Source organism: Lynx canadensis, chromosome D1 (genome assembly GCF_007474595.2).
Source record: "Lynx canadensis isolate LIC74 chromosome D1, mLynCan4.pri.v2, whole genome shotgun sequence".
Classification (NCBI taxonomy): Eukaryota; Metazoa; Chordata; class Mammalia; order Carnivora; family Felidae; genus Lynx; species Lynx canadensis.
The window spans coordinates 108,272,112-108,293,679 of NC_044312.2; the positions used below are offsets into that span (position 1 = coordinate 108,272,112).

The following is a 21,568-nucleotide window of genomic DNA, read 5'->3' on the forward strand; positions in this document are numbered from 1 at the left end:
CATAAGCTGCCACCTCCCCCCCCCCCCCCCGCCCCCCGCCGCCCATTTGCATCCGTTTACCGTTTATCGAATACCAGCAACCCAACCTGGTAGAGAAGTTCTTAATTCAAACAGTTGCCTTGTCTATCAGAAGAAAAACAATTGGGCCTTTGCTCAAGCTCTGGCCCCAGACCCAAGGCCTTCTCGCCCTATGCACCCATGGTCTTGTGTGTGCACCTGTCCTCTCCTTCCAGGCCAGCTGCCATCCTACCGCTTTGACCTCACCTGGCCAAAGGCTCTGGTCAAAAGCAGCCTGGTCAGTGCCTGAGACAAAGGGAGGGCTCCCTGACCTGAGGGTATGGAGCCCCCCAAGAGGGAAAAGTGGGAGAATGACACGCAAAGCACAAGGTCAACCACGGGCAGACAGACATACCCTCGAGATGCAGGCTCCAGCAAGGACAGCTCCCTTCCCTGGGGGCTGGTCCGCATCTTGGGAGTGACCCCTCTGTGAGCCCGGGGGCTAGCACTGAGAAGGCTGCCTGGGAAAACTTGTTAAATGGACACAGGCTGATCTTCCCAGAGCCTAGTCTGACGCTGGAGTCCACATTTAGCAGTCCTGGTCTGATGGGACACACCTAAGCAGCAGGTGGGAGGCAGGGAGGCAGCCCCGGGCCTGGGCAGGGGATCCAGATCATGACAGGCTGTGTCCAGAAACCAAAGCCTCGCTGGCACAGGGCGGAGCTGCCAGTGGCTGGCCCTCCCTGGGTGCTGGCTGCCTGGTGAGATCCCATAGGGGGCAGGAGTGCCCGGGATGAGAGTCCCTTTGTTCAGCCTGCCTCCCCCAACTGCATCATTCCTTGGCCGTAAAAGAGGCCTCATATTACAAAGCTGAGGGCTCATCCTGAGCAGGGAGCCCTGGAAGACAGTGCCCCTAAGAGGCCTTTCGGGGCCACTGGCCTCTCCACCACCTCTGCCTGGCTCCCCACTAAGGGAACCACCAGAGAGCACTGGTGGCCCACCCTTCCACGGGGCACCCATAGCACCTGGTGCCGCAGAAAGATGTGCTGGAGGGAAGGAGGGAGGGAGGGCGGGAGGAGGGAGAGGAAGCCTCCCCAGTCCTCCTCCTCAGCTCTCCCCCCCAACCCCCGACAAAGAGGGATCAGTGGAGTAAAATCAAACCAGCTTTAATACCAATATAGTCTCTCTTTTAAATACCATGTTCCCCAGGACAGGGGGCAGGGGCAGGCTCTTGGCAAGAAGAATGGAAAAGAAACGTGGAACAAAATGGAATGGATCGCCCGGGCCTGCTCCCACCCTGCCCGGGGCCCTTGTCACAGGGCCCGGGTTGCCCATGGGGGTAGGGGAGGGGACAGCAGCTTCCTCTGGTCCAGTTATCGCAGGGGCCTGGGGTGGGCTCCCCTCCCCTCCACAGCCCCGAAACTCTTCTCAGAATTATTTCTGCCCTTCAGACCAGCAGAGCCTGGGCCTCTCGGATCCAGGAGGCGCCACTGCCTAAAGGGGAATGCCGCTAAGGCCTGGGGGCAGGACGGCGGAATGCCACCGGCCAGACCTGACCCTCTCAGTAACTGCTCTGATGGCCCGTGAGGATGTAGAGGTTGCTGTGAGCCCCTGGGTTGTCCGTGGGAATGCTCTCAAGGATGATATCTCTGGAGGGGAGACAGAACCGGAGGTGAGCAAGGCAGGGGCCTGAGGCCTGTGCGCGTGTCCATACGGCCTCAGGGGCCTCTAAAGGGGAGGCGCCCCGTCCTACCTGTGGGCCCCGAGCACTCGAAAGATCCTTGTCTCGTCTGTGATCTCCTGAGTCACCTGGGAAGGAAAGGGACTCTGAGGCCACCCCCGCAGGTCTTCTCCTAAGAGGTGGGGACAGATAGGTCAGGGGAGGCCAGGTTCCCGGGTTCCGCTCACCTCGTTGGTGTCCAGGCTTCGGCCTTGCATACCGTGGCTCCAGAAGGCCAGCACGCTGTCCTGCAGACACACTAGGAGGAATACAGCTGCCATGAGCCCTGCACCTGCCCTGAGGACACTGGGGCTCCCCCAGCCACGCCCTGGGCCCACACTTGGGCCACAGAGGTCCTCACAGACCGCGGTGGCCCTTGAGAGGGGCTGCGGCACCTGCCTCCTCGTCCCACCCCCAGCCCCAGGCCCCTGGGCCACACCACCTGCTCCAGGCTGGGGATATCCGCCCCCCCACCCTGTCGTCATCTGTCACTCACCCACAGTCTCAATGGGGAAGTCAAAGGTCAGCACAGGCGCCAGCGTGGCCGTGGGCTCACCGAGCAGGTTCACAATCCTCACGCAGCCTGCGCAGGGAGAGGGCTGGTGGCGGGTGGGGACCAGGTGGTTCCCTTCTGGGGGGGGCAGACCCCCACTCACAAGGCTTCCCTCGCCTCCCCTAACCCCCTCCACTGCCCCCAACCCTGACCTCAGGGGCACTCACGGTCAAAGCAGACTAGGACTGTGTCCCTGTCCACCTGGATCACCTGCTGGGCTGTGCCCGGGAGCCCCTCTGCAGGCAGACAAGGGAGACACGGCCTGGCTGAGCCACCAGCCCCGCTCTGGCCCCACGGGGAAGACGTGGCGGACAGCTAGAGCCAGCTGTCCCCACAACCACATTTCAACCCCCCAGCAGTCCCACTGGGTTCCCGCACAGCACGGCTGGGGAACTGAGGCTCAGAGTAGCAAAGTGGCCCGCCTGCGGGCGCACAGAGGCAGGGGTGAGTCCCAGGGAGCCGGGGCGGGGAGGAGGGCAGGGTGTCCGGAGTCAGGAGAAGCACGCCGTGTGACTCCATCACCGTGGGACCACAAATCTCGGAGCCTCAGTTCCCTCATGTGTAACACAGGCCTGACGATGCCTACCTCGCGGGCCGTCGTGAGGCCTAAGAATGACACGGCTCGTGTCTGAGGCCCCTGCAGTGGTGGGTTCTCTTAGCTGCTGAGCCCTTTGGTCTAATGAAATCTTTTACGGAAGCCCAGCTGAAGGGAGGCTGGTCCCCGTGGAGCCACACGCTGCAGGGAACACGCAATCTCTCTCTCTCGCCAACTGTCTAGCTCTCTGTCCCACACGCACGCACACACACACACACACACACACACACACACACAAAGGGCCCTCCGGCTCACCAGGTGGTATGAGGACGTCAGGCGTCAGACCGGCCTCCAGGGGCAGGACATGGAACAGAACTCGGCAGCCGGGCCCCTCGGGGCCCTCAGCCCCCACACACACCTGCGGCAGCTCCTTCCCGTCCAGCACCAGTGGCTCCAGCATCCCCGCCGGGCTGGGCAAGGGGCTGGAGAAGTTCTGGGGGCGGCAGGGGCGCTCAGGTCTCCACGTCTCGCCCCAGGCCCACCACCCCCACCCCGGGGGGGGGGGGGGCCCGCGGCCTCACCCGCCCGCCCCACACCTTCAGCAGCAGGAACTTCTGCAGCGGCTCGTACCACTGCAGCAGGAGCAGGCCGGCGGGCAGGGCGGCCAGCAGGAAGGTGCTGCCCGTGTAGGGGTTCCGCACTGTGAGAGAGGCGGGCAGTGGGTCCCGGGCTGTGCCCGGGACCCCAGCCCTCCCCGGCCCCACCCGGCCCAGCTCTTACCCACACGACACTGCAGGCAGCCTTTGGTGTCTGGGATCTTGGTGGACAGGGCAAAGCGCCTGCAGGGGTGACAAGCAGGACACGTGTCATGGGCGCCACCCATGGCCGCGGCCCCACGGAGCCCTAAGAAACGGGGACTATCGCTTTCCTGGCCCTGGAGGTGAGAAACCGAAGCTCAGAGAGGCAGAGCAACGTGCCTGGGTAACACAGCGGTGGAGGGCGCAGGAGCAGAAGCCGGTCCCGTGGCTCTAGCACCCCCCTCCGCAGCCTGCAGTGTCTCTGTTCAGTCCACGGGTTTGGATCACAGAAGTACCTTTAACTGTGCAACTCTGGGCGAGTCACTTAACCTCCCCCCTGCCTCAACTTCCACATCCGTAGAATGGTGGGGGGGGGGGGGGCGGGTAACAGTGGCACCGACCTCAGAGGGTCACAGTAAGGATTAAATGAGTTAATACAGGGGCACCTGGATGGCTCAGTCGGTTGAGCGTCCGACTCTTGATTTTGGCTCCTAGGGTTGTGGGATCGAGCCCCGCGTCAGGCTCCACGCTGAGCATAGAGCCTGCTTGAGATTCTCTCTCCCTCCCTCCCTCCCTCTCTCCCTCTCTCTCTCTCTCTCTCCCCCTCTGCTCCTCTCCCTCCATCACACTCTCTCTCTAGTTTAAAAAACAAAAACATGCCCCTCGCCCGTTCATGCTCTGTCTCTCTCTGTCCCAAAAATAAATAAACGTTGAAAAAAAAAATTTTTAAAAAAAAGGGGCGCCTGGGTGGCGCAGTCGGTTAAGCGTCCGACTTCAGCCAGGTCACGATCTCGCGGTCCGTGGGTTCGAGCCCCGCGTCGGGCTCTGGGCTGATGGCTCAGAGCCTGGAGCCTGTTTCCGATTCTGTGTCTCCCTCTCTCTCTGCCCCTCGCCCGTTCACGCTCTGTCTCTCTCTGTCCCAAAAATAAATAAACGTTGAAAAAAAAATTTTAAAAAACAAAAACAAAAAACAAGTGAATACAGGAGAAGGGTTTACCACAGAGCCTGGCACTCAGAATACTCTCACAAAGGGCTTTCATTCTGAATTCTTACTTTCCCTCCTATTTCCAGTCATCGAAAATCCTTTTCAGGCGAAAGCAAGGTATACATGAAGAAACGAATGGAGAAACGAGAGCGTGGAGGGGCGGGGAGCTGCTGGAGACTCCAGCCCTGCTAGGCTCCCAGAGCGCTCACGGCGGTCCCCGCTACACATGTCGTGTGTCACAGAAAGGCAGGGAGGCCCGAGGAGATGAAGACTTGCAAGAAAACCGCAAACAAACGGCCGGGCCTGCCCTCCCTGCCCTGCCCTGCCCTCCCCTCGGCTGCCTCAGCTGAAGCTACACCAACAGGGACCAGCGGGGGTGGGGGGGGGGCTGCCTCAGAGGCAGGGGAGAGGTGGAGTCTTTGCTCTGCCTACCGGCTGTCCCCCAAGCCCTCAGGGGACCTTCTGAGCCTGTTTCTTCCTCTGGGGGACAGGGCTACATGTCCGCAGCCCTGCCACCTTCTCCCAGCGGCCCGTCTGGGCCCTCTGCCAGCAGGGGGACCCCGCCGAGGCGGCCCGTGCCCGTCTCTCCCCGTCCCTCTGTCCTCACTCTACTCTCTTCCCCAACCGGCCTTTGGATGGGACAGAGGCGGATATTTTTGTACTTGTTGTTTTCTGCAGACAACTCTGGCTGTCTGCTCTTTACGTTCGAAGTGGAGACTGCGATTCTGTAGTTTCCCAGACACACACCCAAAGCTGCCAGGGACTCGCTGGTGTGCTGACAGGCCTGTTTCCTGCAGGTCCTGGGACAAAGCAGAGGTTTGCTGGGGGACTGAGCTCAGGAAGCCCTAGGGCCACAGGGCTCCAGATGCCGTACGAGTGAGCTTGCTCCAGGAAGGGCCGGCGCCCCGGGCTTCCCAGCTGGGCGTAGCCACTGGCCTGTCCCTACCGGCTCCCGCCACCCACCTGGGCAGGGGGACGTCTAAGCCCACAGCCCAGACCCCTCCTCGAATTCAGTCTCACCTAGCCCACGGCCAACGAAGGCCCCGCTTACGCACCTTAAACGCCACGTGACAACACGGAGTCCTGCTCCAGCCACGCCTGACGACGGCTCTATCCCTCCCGTCACCCAGGCCAACAACCCTGGACTCCTCCCTGACTCCTCTTTCTCTCCCATCCACCAACTGTCGGGAAATCCTGCTGATTCAACTTCCAAAATGAAATCCGAATCTAGCCGCTTTTCAGCTCCTTCCCTTCTACCCGGGCCCACGCCGCCGCCACCGTCCCCTCTCACCTGATGATCACAATAACCTCCGGGCAGGCTTCCCTGCTTTCCCCTCACCCCTTCAATCTATCCTCAACACGGCGGCTAGAGGGATCGCCTGAAAACCTCAGTCCGTGTGACTCTTCTGCAGTGGCGCTCAGGCTGCTCTGAGTCAAAACCAAAAGCCTCACCGTGGCTACCGGGCCCTCCCAGATCATCTTCCCCACGCTCCATCCATCTGGCTCCACCAGTCTCCTTGCCTTCCTCAAACAGGCCAGGCCTGTTCCTGCCCCAGGGCCTTTGCACTGCCCCCACCCCCACCCTGAGATGCTTTCCCCAGAGGTAACAACAAGGCTTGCCCTGAGCCTCTACTCACACGGCCTTCCTGACCACCCTGTTTAAAACCCCAATCCAGGCCCCACCCCTCCTGGCCCTCCTTATCCCTGCTCTTCTGCGTGTACCACCTTCCCCTCTGTGCATCACCCCAGAGCACCTTTCTTACGTCGGTCGTTTGCTGTCGGTCTCCCGTGACGAGAAAGTCTGGGGAAGAGGAGAGAACCCTAGTTCACAGAGTCCCCCAGGCACATACTAGGTACTCAGCAGATACTCGCTGAATGACTAAAAAGGGACTCTGTCTCAGACGTCCCCCTGGACACCTCATTAAACACACGACATCATCCGCTCCCCTGAGGTCTCCCGGTCCCTCCTTCTCCCTCCTGCTCACTCCAGTCAGGCCCCAGATCCCGTCAGCCCCACTTTCTGAAGAGGGTTCAAGTCTGTCCGCCCTGCAGCCTAAGCCCCACTGCCTCAGGCCACTGCGCAGCCCTCTTCTCCAAGTGCCCTCTCGCCGGCCGCCCCCTCCGATCCATTGTTGCCGCCGTCGGCACAGCCTGCAGATGGCTCTAGCCTTCATCAGTCTGACGGGCCCCTCTCTCTTGACCCCTAGGACTAGGAGACAGCACGTGACCCCGGCCTGGCCCCTCCACCCCCCCAACCCCAAGCTCCTCATCCCACGGCCACAGTCACAGGCTCATAAGTGGGCATGAACCTAAGCTAGACCAAAGAGAACTGGTCCCCGGACTTCGTGGGAATTACTTGGAAGCAGGGATTCTAGCACCGTAGGGCTGTTAGCTAATGCCGCGCTGGCCTGGAACCGTGGGCATCCATCAGAGGAGAGGAAAGCCTACCTGAGAACGAAGGTGACAGAGGACAGCGGAGCCAAGAGACGCGGGCAGATTTCTGGCGAGGCCATGTAAGCCTGGATCCAGCTGGACCTGAAGCTAACCCTTCTCCTGAACTTTCAGTCACGTGAACCACTAACCGCCCTTCCGTGCTTAAGTCAGTGAGTTGCCTTGCCCGCTACGGAAAGAGTCCTGATCGACATACAGAGGGATCCTTCTAAAATGCTCGCGGTGCCGCGGCCAGTTGAACCAAACCCAGATCCTGGGCCTGGCCTCGAAGGCAGGGCTCTGCCAGCCACGCAGCTTCCTCTCGGGCTGCTCCGCCAGGTCACCCACGTGCATTGGCACGTTCTCTCCCCCCCTCCCGAAGGCGGTTCTCTAATTCATCTGCCTGGAAACCCGCTGGGCACTTTCCGACTGCAGGCCCTCGTGTGGCTGGCCCCTCAGAGGCCCCTGCGCCCCTCCTGGCTCTCCCTCTGGGTCACTGAGGGGGGCCAGGGGCTGACTGTCAAAGATGCATTTGGTTTGTTGTCTCCAAGGCCTGCCTACGACCAGGCACACAGCAAGTGCGCCCCACCCTAACAACCACAGCTGCCACACCGTGGTCCCCTTGCTTTCCAACAGGCCTGAGGGCAAGGGGAGGGGGCGCCGACGCTGATGGACGAGGAAACTGGGCTCAGAGAGGCAAAGTGACACGCCTGAGGTCACCAGTCCCGTGCAGGGCCCTATTCGACCCTGGCTCTGCCCCTCTGCCTCCCCCCGCTGCCCACCCCACTGCACCCCCCCCCGGGTCCCCGACCTGGGGATGATGCGCTGCGTGAGGCGGTTGGTGGGGATGGAGAGGGGAACCTGTTGCTGTAGTCGTCGCTGCTCAAACAGGCCCGGGAGGTCATGCGCCCAGATGTGCGTGGATTTCCCTGCCGGGGAGGGACAGAGGGGCTCAGAGAGTGTTGGCGGGCAGGGTGCAGGCCCCGGGCCCTGCCCGCCCCGCCCCGCCCCGTACCTGAGAGTGACAGCAGCACGTTGTTCACGCAGTAGAGCCAGGTGCAGCGGTGTGAGATCAGCTAGGGGCCGCAGAGCGGACAGACGGACAGACGGACGGGGAGTCAGCCCCCCAAGCCCCCCCAAGGCCCTCTCCCCTCCAAAGCCAGCCGGGCCTCACCTTCTCCAGTGTATCCTCGTGCAGTTCATGCAGGTTGAGGGTGTAGATGCCTTCCTCGGCCCCCACCACCAGAAACTGGTCTGCGGGTTTGGGTACAGGGTCGGAGGTCAGTCACGTCCCCTGGCCCAAGCCGCGGGTTCCCAGGCTCCTGCTTCCTCCCTGCCCCAGCCTACCGCGGGTGACAGGGTGAATCCAGGTGACAGCAGCGTGGATCCGCAGGGGGCAGCCATTGAAGACCTTGGAGAAGCAGGCGCCCATCTGGGGAGAAGGCAGGAGGCTGGTGAAGAAGATGGGGGGAGAGGGGGCAGCAGGCAGGGGGGCTTCAGGGTGGCAGGGCCGCGGGACCGACACTTACATGCACCTTGGGGGTGGGGGGGAGCCCGTGGCAGGATGATCTCTGGAAGGGAGGGAAGAAGTCAGGGCCGAGGCGACAGCCCCAGCCTCCCAGCCTCCCAGCCCGTCTGGAGCACCCCCTCACCTCAGGATCGTCCCTGTGCTTCATGGTGGCCCAGGCAGTGGGGAGCAGTGGGGGGCTGTTAGGGCCTGGGAGAGGTGGGGGTGGGGTTCCTGCAGGCACAGAAGGGCTGTGAATTCCAGCCCTAGCCCCGCCCTGAGCCTATCTCCTGGTCCCCCAAGCTTGGACTCACCCAGGGGGCTGGACAGAGGGTCTTCAGCTGGAGGCTCAGCAGGGGGTGGCCCCAAGAAGGGGGCCCGCTTGATGGTTCCCATGGCATCGTCTGGGGAGTCCAGCTCCTGGCAGGAGAGTCAGGGGACCGAGCCTCGCTGCTAGGGGGTCACCGGTAACCCACCCCCACTGCCCCCTCTCCGGCCCTCCCCCACTCCATACCTGGAGTTCTGAGGCTGGCCGGATGGTCAGGCTCCTGTCGGGGACGAACCAGAGGGACATAAGGTGTGAGATGTGACCAGGCCCCGGGTCCAGCTGCCCCCCACCCTTTCGGGCCCAGCCCCTCACCTTTCCTCCAGGGCCTCCTCGACTGACTGTAGCAGGCTCCTGGGCAGGAGGGGGATGAGGTCAGAGGCCAGCCTTTTCTGCTGCCCCTCCCCCTTCCCTGTAGCCTCCCTCTCCCTCACTCACCCACTCAGCTCCTCCTTTCCCAGCAGCGTCCACTCCTCCTCCCACTGCGGGGAAACCGAGTCAGAAAGGCCAAAAGAGAGTCAGAGACAAGAGAAGCAATGTGGGCGGGTGATGGAGAGACTGTGGGAAGGACAGGACGCACAGACAGAAAATGACACGGAAACAGGCCAGAGAATTGTGAGCGAGGGGGACAGCGAGAGGCAGAGAAACTACGCAAGAGGAGGACTGACGGCCAGAGAAGGGGACGGAGAGGGCGCAAGGGCAAGAGGTAGGGTCGGACGACCAGGCTCGGATGCAGACGCGGCAGAGAGCTGGAGGAGAGGCTCGGGGTCTGTGACAGGCCCGCGTGTTAGAAAGGCATGGTCCCTGTGCCCGGGAAGAAGTCCCCCTCCCCCTGCACCGACTTCGCTGTCCTGGGTGGGACAAGCCTGCTTGCACAGGGCTTTCCACGGCCAGAGGACCAGGCTGCTGCTGCTTCAGGAATCTGAGACGCCCCCCGCCCCCGCACCCCTGCCAGGCCCCCCCCCCCCCCCCCCCCCCCCGCACAGACCCTCACCGGCTCGTTCAGTGGGTCCGTTTCCTTCCTGCGCGGGGCACCAAATTTCACCTGGTGAACTGGGGGGCCCAGGGTACCCGAGTTAGGAAGGCGGGCTCCCGACTGACCCCGACACTCACACCAAATGCCCACACACAGCCCCCCACCCCACCAAATCCACAGACACAGTCCTCCCAGCAGACTCACACTGGATCTCTGAGGGGGTCCTCTCGGCCGGGCCGTGCTGACCCCGGGAGTGAATGGTGTCTGGAAACACGTCATAAGCCTAAGAGAGAACACAAACAGCCGACACACACACCCAGCACTCGCCTCGCACCAAGTGCTCTCTGCACACGAATGGGTTTTGTTTTCACGACCCTCTGAGACGATCCCAAGATTAAACGGCACCCTCGTTTTCAAAGATGAGAAAACCGACACAGACAGGCAAGTGGCTGGCCAAAGATCACACAGGTCAGGTCAGCCTGAACCAAGGGCGGGGAATTTATCAGGTGGGAGGTATGGGGGGGCGGGTGGGGGCAAGATGGGCCCAGGGAAGACTTCTAATGGGCGGGCTTGCCTGGAGGAAAGTTCTCGGTGCTGGCAACGTTTAAGTTAAAGGGCCCTGACTCATACCGCCTCCGCACTTCTTACCGCCAGGCCAGGACCCATTCCCCAGCTCTGCTCACTCACCTCGAGATCACAGTCCTCAGGGGAAGGGGTTCCGAGGTGGGGGTCATTGGCTTTGTCCAGCAGCTGTGTGAGCAGAGCCCGAGGGAGCTGCTGGGTTGTGAATGGGTGCTGGAAGATTGAGGGGGGCACAGGTTGGTTCCTGACCTCCAGGGCCCTGCTTTCAAGCATCCAGGCTCCTGCCCTGCCCCTGCACCCCACCTGCAGAAGCTTCTCTGCCGTTGGCCTCTTCTTGGGGTTCTTGGTCAAGGCTAGCTTGAGGAAGTGGTGGAAATTCTGGGTCCTAGTGGGCACAAGAGCCCCCCCGCCCCCAGACCCAGGTTAGCCCTCACGTGCACCATCCTGCCAGCTGCCCCCTGCCACCGCTCCAGAGGAGGGAGTCTGCTCTAGGAAGGAGCCGGCCTGAGGCCAAGGGCGGCTGGCCTAAGCAATGCTGCCGTCGTGACACGGCAGCCCCCCCCATCATTAACCGTCTGCCCTTCCTCCCGACCCAGGCTGGGTCCCCCGACCCAGAGGCAGGGCTCAAGCCCCTCCCGCAGATGGTCCACAAAGGCTGAGAGGGCAGGGCTCCGCAGGCTGTGCCCTGGGAGTCGGCAGAAGGCTCTCCGCCCCCATGGAGACTGCTGGAAAGGAGGCCCCAGCAGGGGGTGTGGGCCCTCACCAGCGCGTCTTGTCTCGCAGCCTGGGCGGCTGGAAGCTACTCTTTGACATGAGCATCAGGGCCCTGTGGAGAGCACGAGGTCAGGGGACGAGGTCAGCAGGGCCCTCGAGGTCAGGCGAGGGGCAAGTAAGTGTTCAGCGGACCTCATGGGGTGCAGATGGAAAAGAGGGGGCTGCAGCTCGCCCAGCTCGATGGCGGTGATGCCCAGGGCCCAGACGTCACATAGCTCGTTGTAGCCTCCTTTGCGTTCCACGGCGGCCACCTCCGGGGCCATCCTAGAGGCAGGGTCACAGATGGGATGGCCAGGTGCCCCACCTGTGGCGCCCGCCCCCCCCCCCCCCAGCCCCAGCCCAAGGCACAGCCTCACCAGTAAGGAGTCCCAATGAAAGATCTCCTCTTAGCCACAGATGCCGTCAGCTCGCCTGCCACCCCAAAGTCGGCTGCGGGGAGAGAGAGCTACTCCCATCCGCCCACTGGCTACCACTCCCCACCCACCTCCAGGGCTCAGGCTCTGAAGGGTTCAGAGAGCAGGTGGCCCAGGTTCAGCCACAACTGCCACAGGTCCGAGGCAAGGCCAGGTCCCCCTCCGGGAGGGGTCAACCACCTTCTATCCCTGACCAAGTGCGCGGCCCCAGGTTAGAATCCATAAAGACCCAACCACATCCAACTTCTGGCAGGGAAGGAGGGCTCGTCTACTGTCTCAACGGGGAAACCGAGGGTTAAGTGGTAAAGTGACTTGCTCAAGGACACCCAGCACCTGAACGCAGACTCTAAGCCTCCACGAGCTCCCACAGAACCCTCACCCTGATTGTTTCCCCGGGGTACTGACCCAGCTTGACATCTCCCTGGAGGGTGAGGAGAAGATTGGCTCCCTGTGGGAATGGAGGAGAGAGAATCCCGTCTGGTGCCCCCAAGAGCCTCCTCCTGCCTCCCACGATGCCCTGGGCCAGACCCCTACCTTGATGTCTCTGTGGATCTTCCCCTGAGAATGCAAGTGGTGTAGCCCCTGGGGACAAAAAGGAGCTCCTGAGAGCAGCCACCCAGCACTATCCCACCTCTGCTGAGCCCCCTCTCAGGACTGGGGCCCCCCACCCAAGCAGCTTCCTCCTCCCCTCTCCCCAAACAGGAAGTGGCTGAGCCAAGAGGGAAATGTGCTGCTTCCGGCAACAGGGCTGGGGCCCCTTTCCCCCCAGGACCCACAGCCCCTCGGGCCAGCCCTGCCTGAAGTACTCCACCCACCCCCCCCCCCCCCCCCCCCCCCACAACACACACACAGGGCAGCCAGTCTCCCTGCCCGTAACTCCTGGGGACTAGGAACGTGAACAGCCTTATGGGCCCAGCTACCTTCAGTGCCTCCCGGCAGACATAGGCAATCTGTCGTTCCTCCAGGGGCCCGGTGGCTGAAATGGAAGGGGTGAAGGCTGGCATGGAGGTCTGGAGGAGAAGCTGACCTTGCCAGGCCACCCTGTGTGGGGGAAGCAGCAGGCACTGCTGGGTGAAAGAGGTGTTGTCCTTATCCCCTCCCCGTACAGTCTGGGATTCAGAGCCCAGAAAAGGACACCATTTCTGTCAAGGTCACACAGCCAGTTAGGAGTGGAGAAGGGCCTAGCTCCAGGACCCCAGCTCTCCTCTCCTGCCCCATGTTGGGGAAGAGGGAGTCGGGGAAAGGCTTGTGGCCCTCTGGGGCCTGGAGTCCTGGCCCTCACCGTGGTATATCTCCTGCAGGGACCCCCCTCCGCAGAACTCCATGCAGATCCACAAGCGGTCATTCCTGCGAGGGCACAGAACCTGGGTGGGCACGTGGCAGGGCCACATGGGGGCTGCCTGAGGGTAGGCAAGGGGATAAAACAGCCTCACCTGAGGTAGCTGCCAATGTAGGCCACCACATTGGGGTGACGGCACTCACGCAGGATGGTGATTTCCTGCTGGAGGGAGCTGGTGTCGTCCCCTGGGGAGCACAGGGCATCATGGGGGGAGGGCGCATGGGGGTTGCTCTAACTCAGTGCCCTCATCTGCAAAATGGGCATATCCGGGCCAGACAGATCCCAAGTGGCAGCACCTCCTGGGGCCTGTCTCTCAGGGGGTCAACTCTCAGCGCCACCAGGCGCTATGCCCTCCCACCAGCGCAGAGGCCCTGCCTCCAGGCCCTCACCTGGGTCTACCTTGACTATCTTGACCGCGGCCAGTTCGGACGTGACCGTGTCTCGGGCCTGCAGGGGCGGAGGAGGTGAAGCGGGATGAGGAGGGGGCGGGGCTGGGGGCTGGATCCCGCGGTAGTGCGCAGAGCCTGCACCCTCCTCGCCGCTCTCCCGCCCGTCCGGTTGCCCGGCGCACCTTGTAGACGTCGCCATAGGTCCCGGCCCCCACGCGCTGCAGCAGCTCGAAGCGGTCCCGCGGATCCTGCAGCGACACGTCCCGCAGCAGCGCCATTGCCCGGCGCCGGGCGGGCCGGCGGGCGGGCGGTCGTGAGCTGCGGAGCCGCGGAGCCGGCGCGGGGCGGCGCGGGGCGGGGTGGGGCGGGGCAGCACCGCCGGGCGGGCGCGGGTGGCTCCGAGGCCGAGGAGGCGGGGCCGGGGCCCGGGGCGGGGCCAGAGGGGGATGCCCCGCCGCCCCACCGGGAGGCGGCGCCCGCGGGACAGGCACTCCGAGGCGAGGGGAAGCCCCGAGGAGGCCGGGCGGAGCCGACCGGGGCCGAGGGATCAGGCCAGCGGCATCTCCCCCCTTCCCCCCTCCCCCCCCCACGCCCGGTTCCCCTGCTCCCTACAGGTGGGGAGCCCGAAGGCCAGAAGGCAGTGGGGAGAGGGGGCACTCTTCTCATCCCACCCGCGCCGCCCGCAAGTCCCCAAATGAAACACGGACGTGTACTTTTTCTTTTTTTTTACAAAATGTATTCATCTTCCTTGAAACTGAAAAATAAATCTATGTACAAAACAGGAAGAGATCAGGCTCCCCTCACCCACTCGCAAACCCCTGCAGATTTCCTCCAGAGTCCCTTGAGACGGGCTGGACCTCGGGGAGGTTCCCAGAGGGTCGGAAAGAGGTCTGCTCTGATCTGCGGCCAGTTTGGTCAGGAAGGGGGCGGGGCTCAGGATTCACAGGCCGGAGACTGCGTTTCGTGTCCCAGACTCGCAGGATAGAGGGGAAGAAGCTAGAATTTCCAAACTCCGAAAGTTGAAGTTCTTTTGGGTGTGTGTGTTGGGGGGGGGGGAGGCGGGGTTGGGTTCCCAAGGGATGGAATCCTGAAGCGCGGAAATGTACTACTAGAGGCTGAGCCGAGTCCCAGGTTCCCGGGTTGGAGGCGGGTCCTGTGCTTCTTGGGTGTAGGGCTGGGAGCAACCGGGAGCAACCCTGGTCTGGCCTAAGGTTAGAGCCTCGGTTCTGAGGTGGGGCCTGTTTCCAGTGCTTGGACCTTTAAGGGTTAATGATGGAGCTCAAAGTGAGGTTCCCATTGGCCGTCTGGGATTCTGGGGGATGGGATCTATATTCCAATGGCGGGCAGAGTCCTGGAGTAGTCTGTACTCCGAGAACTTGCAGCCTGGGTTCCGGGTGGGGGTGGGGCTCGGAGGACCGGCTTAGGCCACCTCGCGCCCCCCCCACCCCCCCCCCCCGCGGAGGCAGGGCTCACGGGGCGGGGAGGGGGGTGCCTGGGGTGGGGCCTCCCCCAGGGACTGAGCGCCCTCTTCCCCCCACCACAAGGGTTGACAGGGAGTCTGGGGTGGCTCAGAGGCCTTTGCGCTGGCGCTTGAGGAAGGAAAGAGTGTAGTCGCTAGGTGTAGACACCTTCTGCTTCTTCATCTGCACTTGCGACTGCGCCGTGAGCTGCAGCTTGATGGCGCTCGAGTTGATCTTGGTGGCCACCAGCAGCTCCTTCATGCCCTTCATCTTCTCGCTCTGGAAAGTGAGCACCGGCCCCTCCGGTGGTGGCGACGCTGCGGGCGCAGGGGCTGGAGCCGCGCTGCCTCCTTCTGGGCCGCGGGCAGTGCCTGGGACTGTCCCTGGGGGTTTCCGCGGGGGTCCTGACGTGGCACCCTGGCCGGAGCCCGGGCCCTTGTCCAGCGCCGGTTTCTTAGGCGGCGGCGGCTCCTCTGGCTTGGACTCACGCCGTGGGCCTCGCCGCCGTCCTTCCCGGGCTTCCTCGCCCCACAGCTCTTCCGCCTCGGCCGCCTCGGCCTCACGGCTCACTATGCGCACCTTCTGCCGCACCTGGGCAGGGAGGAAACGCGGAGGGGAGGTTGCAGGCCACTGGCCGGAACCCCAGGCCCAGCCTCGGCCATCGCGTCACCGGGCCTCAGTCTCATCTGCACCCAAAGGGGACAAGCAAACCCTCTTCAGGACCTCAAAGGTTCGGACTCGGTAGCTGCCGTCCCCCCCTGACCTCTGCCAGCATCCCTGTGCAGCTCCCCCTCACCTGCCCCTCAAATCGGCCTAGGGACTGCACGAGGAAGGTGGCCCAGCCCACGTGCAGCACGGGCGTGGGGCTGCCCTCTTCCCATTTGCAGATGCCATCATAGAATCGCAGCAGGTGGGCGAAGCACTCTGGATCCTGGAGGGCGGAACTCTGGCTCTGGGCACCCTGGGCACGGGGAAAGGAGGGCACAGGTCAGACCCACTTCATCACCCCTTATCACAGGGCATGGTCGGGGCCCCCTGCTTGGGCAAAGAGCCCTGGCTTCAAACAAGGAGAGCATAGGGGAAAAGAACTCTTAGAACCTCTTTCCTTTTATAAAACCAGTCCTTAGCCAGGGTGTGGGGGGAGAAACATCCCTTCCCTATATCCCACCCCCTCAATTGAATGAGGGGCACTGGCCATGAAAGAGATGGGCTTCCACCCCATTTACCTGAAGCCACAGGGGTAGAAACCCCTAAAATGCCCCCAGTTCCCTCACACCCGGGCCCAGGACCTCAGCTACTGCAGAAGAGAACGTAGCTCCCCGTGCTGGGCCACCTTCCCCTCGCGGGCCCGTCCCATGCAGCAGTCCCTGGGTCCTGTGACGGGCAGCCCTGCTCAGGTGGCCAAGGGAACACAGGCCAGAGCTCTTAGCGCTTCACCTGGGTCTGCTCCCCTGGCCGCTCCTCGCCGGCCTCCAGCAGGCTAGCTGCCTCCTTCAGCAGGTTGGGGATGACATCATTAGCTACTTCAAAGAACTCCTTGTAGATCTCCTCGTCCTCGCGGCAGTAGTTGTAGCTGTGAGAGCAGGAGGGCACGGTGGGGTCTTGGTCATGGCAGGGACCCCCGGGGACCTGGTGAGTGGTTGGGGTCTTTACTCGGAAACGGTGGTATCTGTGTCAGCCCAGAGCAAGAGGAAGGAGGGGGGTCACGGGCTGGGGGGGAAAGGTGTGAGGTGCTCATCAGAGGTCCCAGCCTCCTGGGTGATGGTGGCCTTGGCTGCCTGGGGACCGGATGGAAAGCGGATAGGGCTTGGGACCCAGGCCTCACTCCTGAATGAGGCGGGTTGGAAATGAGGTAGAAGGGGACGAAAGGCCGGGCTGAGGCCCTGTCGGGGGATCCTCACTCCTGGATGACAGTGGCCGTGTCAGCCCAGGCCTGCAGGGCTTCGCGCACGTTGCGGTTGCGACAGTGGTAGCCAGCCAGGTACATGTAGGGGTAGATGTGCTCATCCCGGTAGTAGGTCTTGGCCGAGGCAATGCCCTGGGGACAGAGCAGAAGGATCTCAGAGAGGCAGCCCCAGTTGCCCTGGATGGCACAGATCCTTTTGGGTCACACCCGGAAGGAACAATAGGAAGATCCCAGAGAGTTCCACCTCCCATCTCCCTTCCACCACCTTCTATCCTCTCTACCAGATGCTCCTCCCTAGAGTCTGCAGGACTGCCTGCTGAGGCCTGGGTCACACTGTGGTGGGCAGGGACGCTCACAGAACTGGGCCTAGGAAAAGGGAGGGGCCCGCCCTCCAAGCCCCGGGCACATCCATTTTCCCAGGCTTCCCACACACTCCTACACAAACACCAAAGCCTTCTAAGCCCGGCCCAGTGTCCGTCCTGTGCCCCGCCCCCACAGAATTAACACCCCCTCCTCAGTGCTCCCACCACATTTGACCTCTGTTACGCTCTAGGACAATGAGAGGCAGCAGAAAAAGCAGGGCTTAAGGAAGAAACTCAGGCCCTATCACCCCCAGGCCGGGAACCCAGAACACCCCTCAGAGAGCCCCGACTGCACCGGATATGCACGTAATAAACACAAAATGGGGAACGGGTGGGTGACAGCCCCCAGTACACACAAAGCTCCTCTCTCCTCACCCACCACCTCCCGGTCCCCAGGGAGAAGGGGACCCCAGCCACTGCTGGGCTTCCCTTCTGTACCCTCCTGAGACGTCCCCACCTTGTGGTAGAGGGTGAGTGGGTCTGGTCGGCCAGGGGTGGGTTCCAGTTCCTCCAGATCTGCCAGGTTCCCCAGTGCCATGGGGTACCTGGGAAAGGGTCATGAGTCCAGGCTGCCTCCCAGCCCCCTGAGGCCCAGCCTGGCCACCTTCCCCTACTGACCTTTCCAGATGTCCCAGGTCATAGAGCAGCCAGAGCAGCTTCTAAGGGCCGAAGAGGAGAGGTGTGAGCTTGGGGGGCGGGGTGAGGAGGGCCTCAGTCTACCAGGCAGATGTGACTTCCAGCAGGGACCTCCCACCGGGTGGGAGCCAGCCCCTTCTTGGAGTCGAAGCCCTTTCGTGTCTCCGTTCCACTCTCCCAAGAGCCCCGGGGAAGGCCAGGCCCGGAATTACTAACCCGTGTTACCAAAGGGGAAGCTGGAGCTGAGGAAGGGGAGGGAAGGTGCCCCTGCCCAAGGCCCCGCGGGCAGCCCTCACCTGCTGCAGCTGCAGCAGCTCCAGGGAGTCGGTGTGCAGGTCAATGGAAGGGTTGATGGCACACACCATAAATGCCACCTCCATCTTGCGGTCACAGCGCATGTACGATCCCTTCAGGTACAGCCAGCTCTTGGGAGAGGACAAGACCAGATGTCTCGTGATGGCTCACCGGTGCCTACTCCCGGGACCGACAGCCAGAAATGGGGCGCTCCCCTTCGTGGCATACACAGGTGGTGACAGGGAGAGGGGAGTACGGCCCGAGAAAGCAGAGCCTCTTGGGGGGCTTGGGCGAGGAGAGCGTGAAGGGGAGGGGGTGGGGACAGTACCCGCTCGGCCACACCCGCGTTGACCGTCTGGCCCCTGCGATCCTCGTTGCCCTTGCCGTGCCAAGTGACCTCAGCTGTCTGTTCTCCGTTGGGCCCAAACACTACCCAGGCGTGGTCCTCAGAGAGGGCGAGGTGGACATCCCGGAGACCCAGAGCCTGGCAGGCCCCCACCACGGCAAAGGCCACACCAGAACTGTCCAGTTTAGTGCCTGTGGAAGGGGAAGTAATGAAAGAGGGTCCTCTGAGCTCTGCCCCGGTGGGGAGGGGGTGGGAGGGGGAGGCGGGGGGAAGGGGCCACGCAGTGATGCACGCTCCCTCACCTCCAAGCCTCTGCACAAATCTTAGATGCTTCTGCCCATCAATTCTCAATCCCTTTCCTCCTATGTGTTTGAAGCCTTCCCCTAGCCCCCCCCTTACATCCCCCAGTAAGAGAGCTTCTTGGCTTTCACATAGCTCCACCCAGCCTTTGAGCTGGTTCCTTCTCCTTCTCTGCACCTGTTATGATAATTTAGGGATTTCCTTGTTTTATCGTGCCTATTGGGTTAAAACAGGGACAGCAAAAACAAGACCCTCTGGCCAATGTTCTTTCTTCACACACCCACTGGTAGATATTCCTAATTTCTCTCTGTATTCTTCCTTGCTTGGCTCAAAAGCAGCCACCGATACCTTCTCAACATGGCACTCCAGGACCCGACTGCCAGTCAACTGGGCCTGGAGCAAAGACGAGAGTTCTTTGCGAGCCCTGAGGGTTAAGCTTCTCGAGGTGAAGGCCCTCCCTCATCTGTTCGCTTTCACTTAAGCGTCTCAGATGGAACCAGATGTAGGCTCCTCGCTCTCCAAATCCGCTGCTGCCCTTTGTGCCTCACGCTGAGCTGAGGGACTCCTGCAGCTGCTCAATGGCAGGGGTGGGGGTGCTGAGGAGGCCGAGGGTGGATTAATGCCTTGAGAGCAAGCGACTGGGGTCCAGTCCCAGCCCTGCCATTCTGTGGCACGCCATTTCCCTTGTCTGGGCTTTAGTTTCCCTAGCTGCACACAGGGTAGTAATAACACCTGCCCCACCTCCCAAGGCTTACAGGTCTTAAAGGGCTCTGCAAACCATACAGGGCCGTGAAGAGGTGGGCTAAGGTTGCCAGGTGAGACAGGATTCTGGCCCTTTGCCACCTGTCGGGCTCCAACCTGTGATGAAGCTGAAGAGGGACTGGATGTGGGCCCGATCCTTGAAGTAGGAGCGGCTGAGGCTGTTCCAGATGACATCGGAGACCTTCTTCACCAGTTCTCGGCTGGAGACACCCCCCTCTCGCGGGTAGAGAGACAGGTCGACGGCGCCACGGATCTGGGCGGTGAAGCGGGCATACAGCGCGGCGATGATGGACAGGTCGGCCACGGGGAAGTAGGTAAGGCCGCCAGGAGGGTCGGGCGCGGGGCTGGGCTGGAAGGTGAGCTCGGGCACATTGGTGGGGATGACGCGGTTGACAGCTAGGAAATGCTCCACGAAGCCCAGTACCAAGGATAGGAGCACCAGGTCCGGTTCCTCTCGGCCCAGCTCGGCAGCGAACAGGCGCACCACGTCGTCGATGGAGCGCAGCGGGAACAGCGTCTTCTGGGCGGCCTTCAGCCCCATGGCGGCGGGCCTCGGCCTGCGGGAGAGAAGAAGGAGGGAGGGTCGGGCGGGCACGACCGGGGAGCCCCCTCCCAGGCTCGGCCAAGGTTCCACGCCCCCATCTCCTACACTCTCTTACTTCCCCGCCCCCCTGACCCTCCGCTCATTTGTTTCCCCTCTTCCGTCGGAGACCCCCTCAGCTGAGGCTGTAAGGGCCTCCTCGTCCCCCACAACCCCAGGAGCCGCGGCCCCGATGGGTGTGCGCCCCTAAAACCCCGCTGAGCACCCTCCACGGCCGCCCCGCCCCCTCCCTACGACCGTACCCCCGGGCACCCAGAGTCCGTCCGGAAGGCGCCCCTAGCCCAAGCCCCCCAAATGCCAAGAAGAGTCCTGGCCTGGGTCCCCCGCGCCCACCTCCGCGCTTACATCCCACACAAGGCACCACGGCGCCCGCCGCCTGGAGCCTGCTGGGAAATGGAGTTCCGCCCCTTGGGCCGCACGGCCTGCCGGGAAGTGGAGTCCCGGGCCCTCTCCCGGCCCTGCCGCGTCTTGAAATGGTGGCCGGGCCGGGCAGTCCGCAGTGGTTTATGGGAGTGGTAGTCCCGCCGCTCCGGGCTCCCCGGAGGTAGGTGAAGAGTGGAGCCTGCGCCACCCCCCTGAGATCCTCAGGGATTGGTCACTCCATTTCACGCCCTCCAGGTAGGCCGTGAACCGCGGTGCATTCTGGGAGATGTAGTCCTGGGCGTGACCAGGCATTCCGCAGGCGGTCGCTGCGCTTAGGTTGTCACGTGTCGTCAAGATGCGAGGAAAACCGGTACTTTGAAATACTGACACGGAGTCCTGTGTGTCGAGCCACTTTAGTTGAATTTTTATCAGTATCCATCAACACGAAAATGTGTGTCCTCAATGTCTAGCAATTCTTCCCTAGCTCTGCTCTTTATTTTTTATTTTTTAAATGTTCATTTATCTTTGAGAGGGAGAGACGGACAGAGCACGAGTGGGGGAGAAGCAGAGACAGAGGGAGACACACAACATGATGCAGGCTCCAGGCCCCGAACTGTCAGCACAGAGCCCGATGCGGGCCTCGAACCCACGAACCGTGAGATCATGACCTGAGCTGAAGTCGGATACTTAGCCGACTGAGCCACCCAGTTCTGCTCTTGAGAAACTGTAACACATCTGCAAAGAGGAACATCTAAAGCACCATTATCGTTATTTGTCATAGGGCAAAAGAAGAGTGAGGTTGCTGGATGCATCCCAAAATAGATCTTCAGAGCAGATTGTTGAGGGAAAATACTACAGAACAATAGGGATGATAAGATAGTATTTGTATTAAGAACATTTTAAAACTTCAAAACAATACTAAATAATTCCTCCAGAGTCATCCGTGAATCTTTCTTATTCATTCAGCAAACAGATTTTTGGTGCCTGTGGGCCAGGCACTCAGCCCTAGGCACCGGGTATGTAGCAGTGAGTAAAACAGATCAAATTCCTGCCCGACTTCACCTCTGTGGGTATTTCCCCCCCAAATCCATAAGCTTAGCCTAATCGGGAGAAAACGTCTGGCAAACCCAGACTGAGGGACAGTCTACAAAATACCTGACCAGTACTCTTCAAAAGTGTCAAAGTCATCGGGGCACCTGGGTGGCTCAGTCGGTTG

The 21,568-nt window shown here is 62.0% G+C and overlaps 2 protein-coding genes across 6 annotated transcripts; both read right to left on the bottom strand.

Annotated features, from left to right (window-relative positions):
* Positions 1 to 1,147: 1,147 nt before the first annotated feature.
* MAP4K2 (mitogen-activated protein kinase kinase kinase kinase 2) lies at positions 1,148 to 13,635 on the bottom strand. 4 transcript variants are annotated; one of them, XM_030331111.1, is made up of 32 exons: positions 13,505 to 13,635; positions 13,323 to 13,380; positions 13,028 to 13,118; positions 12,877 to 12,941; positions 12,515 to 12,570; positions 12,129 to 12,176; positions 12,000 to 12,042; positions 11,538 to 11,610; positions 11,314 to 11,445; positions 11,171 to 11,233; positions 10,711 to 10,792; positions 10,513 to 10,620; positions 10,030 to 10,108; positions 9,844 to 9,902; positions 9,288 to 9,331; positions 9,165 to 9,203; positions 9,039 to 9,072; positions 8,839 to 8,944; positions 8,670 to 8,734; positions 8,547 to 8,588; positions 8,365 to 8,449; positions 8,192 to 8,271; positions 8,033 to 8,093; positions 7,829 to 7,946; positions 3,586 to 3,644; positions 3,387 to 3,505; positions 3,121 to 3,298; positions 2,438 to 2,506; positions 2,214 to 2,300; positions 1,906 to 1,976; positions 1,751 to 1,806; positions 1,148 to 1,646 (listed from the first exon to the last, which is right to left on the bottom strand). In XM_030331111.1, the coding sequence occupies exons 1-32, from the start codon at positions 13,598 to 13,600 to the stop codon at positions 1,559 to 1,561; spliced, it is 2,454 nt and encodes an 817-aa protein (XP_030186971.1). In that variant the 5' UTR covers positions 13,601 to 13,635; the 3' UTR covers positions 1,148 to 1,558. The 4 variants fall into 4 exon arrangements, with proteins under 4 accessions (XP_030186971.1, XP_030186973.1, XP_030186970.1 ...); XM_030331113.1 differs by having other exon boundaries at positions 3,402 to 3,505; positions 13,505 to 13,634; XM_030331110.1 differs by having other exon boundaries at positions 3,402 to 3,505; positions 8,670 to 8,758; positions 13,505 to 13,634.
* A 397-nt stretch (positions 13,636 to 14,032) lies between these two features.
* MEN1 (menin 1) lies at positions 14,033 to 20,469 on the bottom strand. 2 transcript variants are annotated; one of them, XM_030331581.1, is made up of 10 exons: positions 20,335 to 20,469; positions 19,485 to 19,945; positions 18,309 to 18,517; positions 17,983 to 18,111; positions 17,669 to 17,709; positions 17,508 to 17,595; positions 16,684 to 16,820; positions 16,220 to 16,355; positions 15,579 to 15,743; positions 14,033 to 15,373 (listed from the first exon to the last, which is right to left on the bottom strand). In XM_030331581.1, coding segments are annotated over exons 1-10 (1,851 nt in total). In that variant the 5' UTR covers positions 20,337 to 20,469; the 3' UTR covers positions 14,033 to 14,890. The 2 variants fall into 2 exon arrangements, with proteins under 2 accessions (XP_030187441.1, XP_030187442.1); XM_030331582.1 differs by having other exon boundaries at positions 20,323 to 20,469.
* Between the last annotated feature and the right edge of the window lie 1,099 nt (positions 20,470 to 21,568).